Source organism: Halyomorpha halys, unplaced genomic scaffold, assembly GCF_000696795.3.
Source record: "Halyomorpha halys isolate HHAL.00 unplaced genomic scaffold, Hhal_1.1 Scaffold52.1, whole genome shotgun sequence".
Taxonomy (NCBI): domain Eukaryota; kingdom Metazoa; phylum Arthropoda; class Insecta; order Hemiptera; family Pentatomidae; genus Halyomorpha; species Halyomorpha halys.
The window spans coordinates 784,708-793,807 of NW_027104988.1; the positions used below are offsets into that span (position 1 = coordinate 784,708).

The 9,100-nt window shown below is 33.0% G+C and overlaps 1 protein-coding gene across 4 annotated transcripts in view; it reads left to right on the plus strand.

Moving 5' to 3' along the window:
* qua (villin like protein quail) overlaps nucleotides 1–1,280 on the plus strand; it is a 130,322-nt gene extending 129,042 nt beyond the window's left edge. For all 4 annotated transcript variants that reach the window (XM_014437515.3, XM_014437525.3, XM_014437520.3 and 1 more), the window contains 2 exons: nucleotides 288–470; nucleotides 551–1,280. In XM_014437515.3, the coding sequence (XP_014293001.1) occupies nucleotides 288–470; nucleotides 551–664 (297 nt within the window). In that variant the 3' untranslated portion in view covers nucleotides 665–1,280. The remainder of the gene's footprint in view (nucleotides 1–287; nucleotides 471–550) is intronic.
* The last annotated feature ends 7,820 nt before the right edge of the window (nucleotides 1,281–9,100 follow it).

Genomic DNA, 9,100 nt, shown 5'->3' on the forward strand with positions numbered 1-9,100 from the left:
TCTAACGACACAAAAGTGGTTAATAAATATACACAATAAATTGATAAATTAAATGGGTTAAAAAGTTTCTTTTAAATAAAAATAACTATATTATGGAAATAACGTACTTATAAAGAGCAAAACATTATTTCAAATAAAAAGCAATAAATCATAACTTCTTTTAGTATCCATTGATTTTTTTTTTTTTTTTTAATTTATCAATAAGTAGTTATTACTTTTTATAGTTATATTTTCATCATGTCCCAACAAATTCAGATTATTTATTATTCTTTATTTTCAAAATTTAGAAAGAACAAAAATTTGAAGAAGTTCGTGAGGAAATTGATAAACAGAAGCCTTTGCTACAAGTAGATCTTATTGTAGCGGATACAGTTCCTAATTTTTATGAATGTGAAAAATATCCTTTGAATGTTCTCTTGGAAAGGGACCCAGAAAAACTTCCTGCTGGAATAGATGTCCAACACAAAGAGGTAGGTATAACAAAGATTGAGTGATTTGTTACTAAAGTTTATTAGATTCTGTTCTTAATTTGTCATTTTTCTATTTCTAGCTTTACCTGTCATCAGAAGAATTTTTTGATGTTTTCTCAATGAAATACTCGGAGTATTCTGCTATTCCTAAGTGGAAGCAAGATTGTTTGAAGAAAACTGTTGGCCTCTTTTAATACATAAAGATATTGTGTCATTTAACTCAAATAATTTTGATATCCTATAAATTTCGAAATTTATAGACAATTGTTATTTCAGATTATATATTTTTATTGATTTATGTAGAAATTATTTCTTCATTTTACTGTACAGTCATTAACTGTAATATGTATAATGTTGGTAAAGTGTATGTACATAATTAAATATTATTTAAATATTGTGATTATTTTCTATCGCCATTCTTTAAAGTTCTTTCCAATTCATTAAATGTAATTTTTTAACTTGTTCATTTTGGAGAGTAAGTACTTCATCAGTATTTAAAAATAAACAATTATAATGTATATAAATATTTATTTGTAAATATTTATAACTTAAGACCATTTTCTAAATATGTTGAGGAAATTTATAATTTAATTATACTTTTTACTATTATGTATATAAAAGTCAGAAAATAAATCATAATGAATTAGGAAATCCATGAAAACTATGTATTTCAATGTCGTACTAAACTTTTTGTACATTGTGTTATAAATATTATAATGTATTTAATGAACTAATGTTAATTAAATAATTATGAAATTTTATGAGAGACATTTTAAATTCTCTCACAAATAAATATTTATAAAATGTTGATGAGTTAAGAAGTTATGTATACAATGTTTCCCCTGACCATTTTGCTTCCACTATAACTGAATCATAATTTTTGAATTATGTGAATATAATCACATTCTATCGTGAGAAAATATTCGTAAATGCAGTGCAACTTCAAAGATAAATATTTTGTAGGGGGGGGGGGATATATTTACTTCATATTTGCTTAAACTCAGAGAATTTAAAAACACAAAAATGGAGAAATAACACTGAGCAATAGACTGACTTTTTGTATTAATATAAATACAATAAATTTCATAAATTGTTAATAAACTTTTTCAAATAGAAAACATAAATTATTAGAATTATTAGTGGACTTGCAAATAATTTAATCAAAATAAATATTCATATTTTTTTCTCTTGCAGATATATCTCTGCTTATATTTCTGTAGAAGAAAGAGTAGATAGAGAGTTTCTATTAACTATATTAGAAATTATAAGAAAAAATATTTTTATTAGAATAAAGAGTTGGTTTGACTTGAGTGCTGAAGAAGTTAATTGTATAGATAGTAAAAACAGTTGTAAATAACTCAATCAACTGTTGATAATTTTAGCCTTAAAAGATAGACAGTAAACAACATTGAGCAATTACAAGAACATGAAAGCTTGCTATATACAGTTTTAACATATCACTTCTCTGGAAGAATAATGCTATAACTGTAAATATTTTGGAATTGACTTCATAGTGTTGGTGGGCTCAAAATGCATTTACTAGATGTTTGTGAGTCGAAATCTAACTGTACTTAAAAACTTCAACAGGACAAAACCAATCTTTACACAACTTCTATAAGGTCACATAGGGTTCTATAAACTGCACCAAAGGACACAAACTGGATTTAATTAAACAAATTATAACCGGAGGTATAAAAGAAAACGTTTGAAAAGTTTTTCTATATGTTAAACCAATATTTGGCCCCTTTAAATGCCATTAAATCTAAATGAAGGTAATATAGATAAAAAGAGCAAGCATCCAGCTTTCTTACAATTCTATTAACTGTTAAAGTGAGATGTAAAAATTCATTTTTTATTGTATACACGTTGCTCTGTGGCAAACTGTGACTATATTGATTGTACGGGCTTGCAACGGTTTTATAACAGTCAGTCGTAGGTTACCAGCAAGCCATTGTTTTATGTATATTGCTATACATGCTAATAAATGGTACACTACAGTAAGAACGTTATGTGTTATTTAACCTTGACTAATAAAACAGTAAAAACATTTTATTTCTGTCCACCACCATCGCCTTCAACAGGTTATGGGCCCAGGTAGTTTGTTAAATTAAAATTTGTAGCGAGACAGAAAAAGCAGTTCGATAGTGTTTGTTTGAGTTCAAATACTTCGTGAAGTAAAAACAGTTAAAGTTCGTTAAAAGTGCAACCAGTAATATAAAATGGATCTTAACAGCTTTAATGAAATAAATCAGATCGAGCCGCTGACGGGACCTGAGAACTTCCAAATGTGCAAATTTAAGGTAACCATGTTCTTAAACGCCTACGGGTTCTTTGAGATTATTTCTAAAGATTTTGAGCCTCCCAGAGACCAGCAAAGTAAATACTATAAGGTGTATGTACTAAATGATGCTAAAGCCCAAAAGTTAATAGTAACAACAGTGAATCGGAGAGCATTAACTCATATTTTGACTTGAGTTATGGTAGTAATTCCTGCTGAATCTACAACTCCGAACCACCTCCCTCCACAGCTCCTATATATACTCCTATAAATCCCAAGCTTGTTAGATCTGTACCAGTAATAGTTGTAGCATGCCGTAATGTTCATTGTACCATTTGTTTACCAATAAAGTTTTTTTCACTTTATTGCCGTTGAGTTTCGTAATTGGCGCCTGAACAGGGACCGCATGCAAGTATCATCGCGGTTCTTAACTCGAACTCTGCAGAAATACCAGATTTCAAGATTCGATCTACCTCTCGAGGATATTGCACCTGTAAGAGACGGGCACCCCACTTAGACCACTTAGATCTTGGAAAAGGACCCACTGCTGAGCTCAAATCGTCTGATCACCCCGATAGACATCGAAACTCTTTGAGGAATTGTGAGTGAAGCTTTTTTGGAAAACATTTGTTTATTTTTTTTTTTTTTTGTAACTTTTATTATATTTGCTTTTGAACATTTATTTAAATTAATTAACATATATACATATTATACATTGTAATTTTATGTCAAAATTATCTGAAAGATTATCACAATTAAGAACAATAGATATTAAGAATTCCCTACGCATGCCTTTTGGTCTATGCAATGTCCCGGCGACATTTCAAAGAGCTATGAACATTATTTTTGCTGATATGCCTCATGTCCTCGTGTACATGGATGATATCATCATATTTTCCGAAACTTTTAATGACCATGACACAACACACACCTCAAACACATGAAAACAGTCCTAGAAAAATTGAAAAAACAGAATCTCAAGATAGACAGAACTATTATTTCTCGAACATATTATTAGTGAAAAAGGAATTGAACCAAATCCCGACAAAATTAAAGCTGTCAAGGAATTGAAACTACCACGCAATGAAAAGGAGATAAAAAGCTTCTTAGGTTTAACAGGATTCTATCGCAAAATGATTCCCAACTACGCGAAAATAGCCGCACCCATGACTATATGCCTGCGTATAGAAGGCGAGATAAAACCAGAGTCATATAGAGAGGCGTTCGAAATATTAAAAACAATGGTCTGCAGTAGCCCTATGCTTCAAGTTCCAAATTTCGAGGAAGACTTTTATTTAACAACAGACGCTAGCAATTATGCTATGGGTGCAGTATTGGCCCAAAAGAAAAATGGAAAAGAACTACCCGTTTGCTACACATCGAGGACGCTGAATAAAGCAGAACAGAATTATTCAATGACCGAGAAAGAATGCCTTGCAATAATCTGGGCTTGCAACCACTTTAGACCTTATCTCAATGGGAGGAAGTTCTTTATCCATACTGACCACAATCCTCTCGAATATCTCAAGACTTGTAAGACACAGAACGCTCGACTCATCAGGTGGAAACTACAACTCGAAGATTACGAATATGACATCAAGTATATCCAGGGTAAGGCGAATAAGGTTGCTGACCATCTGTCCCGACATCCTGTCGACAATCACATCTCACAGAAACTCAAGTATGACATGTAACATATTCCAGAAGATAACTCTTCCCTGGACACTCGACACTCTGCCGAGTCTTCAGTTAATATGATCCTTATCGTCGACGACTGTCAACGACCTGTGAACGTAGAGAAAAGTCAAATCGTCATCATAAAGGGCTTTAACGAACATCAAGTCGAAAAGATATTTAACAAAACAAGAATAACTTTAGAACTTACATATCCATTTAATCAAAATGCAGAACAACTAGAAAACAAATTAATGGAAATATTAAGACCTAATCTAACGTACGGAGTTTACTGTTCTCCCAAAATACAAAACGTGTGAAACGAAAGTGAAACCAATTGGTATGAGAGTCTCTTTAATAAAGTAATTGAAATTATAAGAGAAAATTTTCCAACCAACGGTATAAAAAAATATTCTTTACTGTTACCTGATATTATTGACAAAAATGAGGATACAATTAATTCTAGACCAACACATCGCAAAATTATGCCATAGGGTTATAAGTGAAACTTATAAGAAATTAAAAACTAAATATTACTGGCCGAATATGAAGGATCATATTACCGACATTATAAATGAATGCGATCTTTGCAATAAAATCAAGTACGACAGAAGGCCGTTCAGACCTAAATTTATGATTACTCCAACACCAGAAAAACCATTTGACTCCATCATGATGGATACACTCCACATGAGAAATTATTATGTTTATATCATAGCAGATCTTATTATTTATAAGATACAGTGTAACAGCAAATGCTGTTGAGTCTATGGCAATTCTGAGAAAATATTTGGTCCTCTTCCCAAAACCCCTCGTCATTACAACAGACAACGGCCGCGAGTTTGACAATAATTTATTTCGAGATTTCTTGAAATATCACAAAATTAACAAACATGAAACAACCCCGAATCACCCAAATTCACCAGGATTACTTAACCGAGCAAGCTCTACATTCATTGATTTAATAAAAATAATTAACCCCCAGACCTCCGGGTGTGAAGATGAAAAATTGAACTTGCAACAATCGCCTACAACAATTCTCTTAACCAAAATTTGAAATTAGGTCCCAATGAAATTACTTTTGGGATCAGTAGAGAAAATTTTAACGAAAACCCGGAAATTCAAGAATATCACAAAAAAAATTAAAAACAACCAGGGAAGCTATAAAAACGAGTATTGAGCAAAATAAAGAAAAATACATCAACAAAAGAAACGCTCCTAAATTACACGATGAAGTATACCCAGTTCCAATAAAAAGGATGTTAAATACCAAAAAATTAAGTGGAAAATTTTCATCTCATGCCTCAAATATAAATCAATCCCGAGCCCCAAATGGTCTGGGTACGCCTATGTCCTAAAATTAAATATCTAAGAAAAAATAATAACTTCTTGGTAAGATGGTAAAAATAATAACTAGTCGAAGAAGCAGTATAACACTGCACTAGCACACCTATATATAACGTAAATCTATTTTACCCGAAATACCGGAATAACCGACAATTACCCTCTAAGGTGAAAAATTCCCGAATAATAACGGGTAATAACCTACAAATCGGCAGCACCCTACCAGGTTAATATCATACAAATTGATAAGCTTTGTTCCAAAAGGCAGTCCGGAACATGGTAACGCCAAAGTGTAACCAAGTTCCGGATTGGTACACCGCCTATGATCGATGTTACCCATTTCTGGATTGGTTAGATAGTAATATTTCCCCCCCCCCCTATTCTGGGACTGCTAAGTTACGAATACTGGAGATTACTCGTTTCTTAGTTTATCTTCTATTTTTGACCGAGACTGTGGTAAAAGTTTACTTCAGCTCCCTTGAAATGGTCGAAGCCCATTTTTTCCCGACGAGAGTGTACTGATAGTCTCGAATGGAGCAGACTTACTCGTCACTGCTCGCAAAAAATATATTAACTTCCACTAAAAATGCTTAACACAATTATAGAAGGAAACGAGTGTTGTACCATCATCTTTAGGCATTTTAGTCCTTATGAAGTGAGGAAATGTTACTATTTATATCAGTTACGTTAGTATAATAAAATTTACACTCCGAGAATAACGGTTACAAAATATCAAACCTATTACGAGACGAGAGGTTCCACGTCTGGAACTGTTTCCATTTGCGCATGCGCAAATAATGCCCATTTTTTTCGAGTAGTGTAGAGTGCGCGCCTGGAACTGTTTCCATATTGCGCATGCGCAAATAATGCCCATTTTTGTTGCGTGTTGTGTCGAGTCTCCTTTCCCCCTTAGTTTAAGGTTAGCTAAGAAAATTGTTCTATAGTTAATCTGAATATAATAATAAGGATCTCTTGAACTGTAAATTAATAACAATAACAGAAATTTTTTATAACATAATCGTGAGATATATATTTTTTTCTTTTTATTTATACCTGCTCCTGTCAAATACAATATTGACAATCAGCGGACTGCCTGACTGTTACATTAAACAAATAGTATATTAGTGCACCTCTAACCATCTTCCCCTCATATACATATATTACACAGGGTAAACAATCTTCTCATAATTTTATATTTGTTAAAAAGGGAAGATATATTAGGTTTAAAGGACAAAATTGTATTTAGATATATGGATAAATAACGGGGGAAAATGAATAAGAAAAGGATGAAAAAATAATGAAAATGTAGAAACAAAAAAGTAAGTATCACTATCATATATTATAAATTTACTATACTATGCCTATATATTATTAGAATTAAAACAATTGTCTAACTAGGTATAAATATGACTTCAAAAGCTTAAATAGTTAGTGATTGTTTTAAAACTAATATCTATAGATTTATAGCATTTAATATGACTTATAGTAACACCATAAGTTCCTGTCTAAAGATAATTTGTGTTTAAAATATTTTTCCACAACGGATGGAAATATCGTTAGAAAGCATACATGGTTTCATTTCATTTCCAGTTGGTATTTTAAGGCGGATCCACATGTTGGCCGCTCGCCACGAATCGGAGCCTTGTACAAATGCTTGATAACAATGAGCGGACCATCCACGTGTCAGTAGAGATGCGACATCGACAAAAAAAATCTATGTCCAATACTAAAACATCGCCAAAAAAAATCGATGTTTTTTTAAACCATTTTAGTAAAGGGGCCTCTACATGTTGGCCGAGCCATGGCGAACTCAGACATACGCGAGCATGTGGATAGGTGGCTTGGCTTGGTTGGCCTAGGCTCGTTGCCGAGCCGTCGAGAGTCGGTTTTTGGACACAGATCCAAGGGGTTCGTGAGAGCGCTCGTGTAGCATCTCCACCATTGTTCTATGTCTAGCTGCAACTGAGAGCTGTTAGGAGGTTAAAGGTGTTTGTTCGTACTTTTTATTATAAGTTTTAAATTTAATCTTATTTATTTTCCTTTAATTTTCTTTTTTTGTAATAAAAATAATACAATCCAAGTGCAATGGCTGAAACCACTAGTACGTCCGCCATGCTTGCCTCTCTGAATAACACTGACATGTGGATGGCCCGCACTTTGTTTGCCGAGCATTTGTACGAGCCTCCGATCCATGGCGAGCGGCCAACATGTGGATCCACCTTAACATAAGGTCTGTCCCAACGATTACGCATGCTCCGGCCAGTCAGAAGTGCTTTTTGAAACAAAGAATAAGACATTGAGTATAAAAAACAACGATGTTTTAAAATACCGTTGCTTACAATACATTACCCAAAAACGTCGGAAAATAAATAGTTGTAAACTATTTTTGTTTCTCTTTTGACCGCAACCCTGACCATCTTCTTATATATTACCCAAAATACATCAATATTTTTGAACATCCATTTGAGTAGCATAATGTCGGTTCCAACGATCACCCAACCTACGGCCTGTCAGAAGTGAATTTTGAAACCATGAATGCGACATCCACTACAAAAAACATCGATATTTTAAAATATCGTTACTTACAATACATTACCCAAGATACATCGATGTTTTTGAACAATTTCAGAAACATAAGGTCTGTTCCAACAACTAAGCATGCTCCAACCAGTCAGAAGTGGTTTTTGAAACAAAGAATCCGACATCGACTACAAAAAACATCAATGCTCAATATTAAAATATCGTTGCTTACAAAACAATGGCAATAATAAATCGATGTTTTTAAACATCCATTTGAGTAGCATAAGGTCGGCTCCAATAATCACACATTCTATGGCCTGTCAGAAGTGGTTTTTGAAACCATGAATCCGACATTGACTACAACAAAGATTGATGTTTTAAAATATCAATGCTCAATTGAGCAATTTTACCAAAAACATCGATGTCGGTATCGCATCCCTACGTGTCAGTGTTATTCTGAGAGGCAAGCATGGCGGACGTACAAGTTTCAGCCATTGCATTAGGATTATATTATTTTGATTACAAGAAAATGAAGTAAATTAAATATAAATAAATAAGATTAAATATAAAACTTATAAAAAGTACCAAAAAACACTTTTAACCTCCTAACAGCTCTCAGTTGCAACTAGACAAAGAACAATGGTGGATACTGAAAGATTATTGATTGACCGTGTGTAAAGATGAAAGGAATATGGTCCGGGTGCGGTCAAAAAAACTCAAATAGTAGAATTATACTATTTTATTGAGCCAACGTTTCCCCCCACGTTGCAGGGCTTCGTCAGGGCTAAAAAAGATACAAACACATAGTTACAAA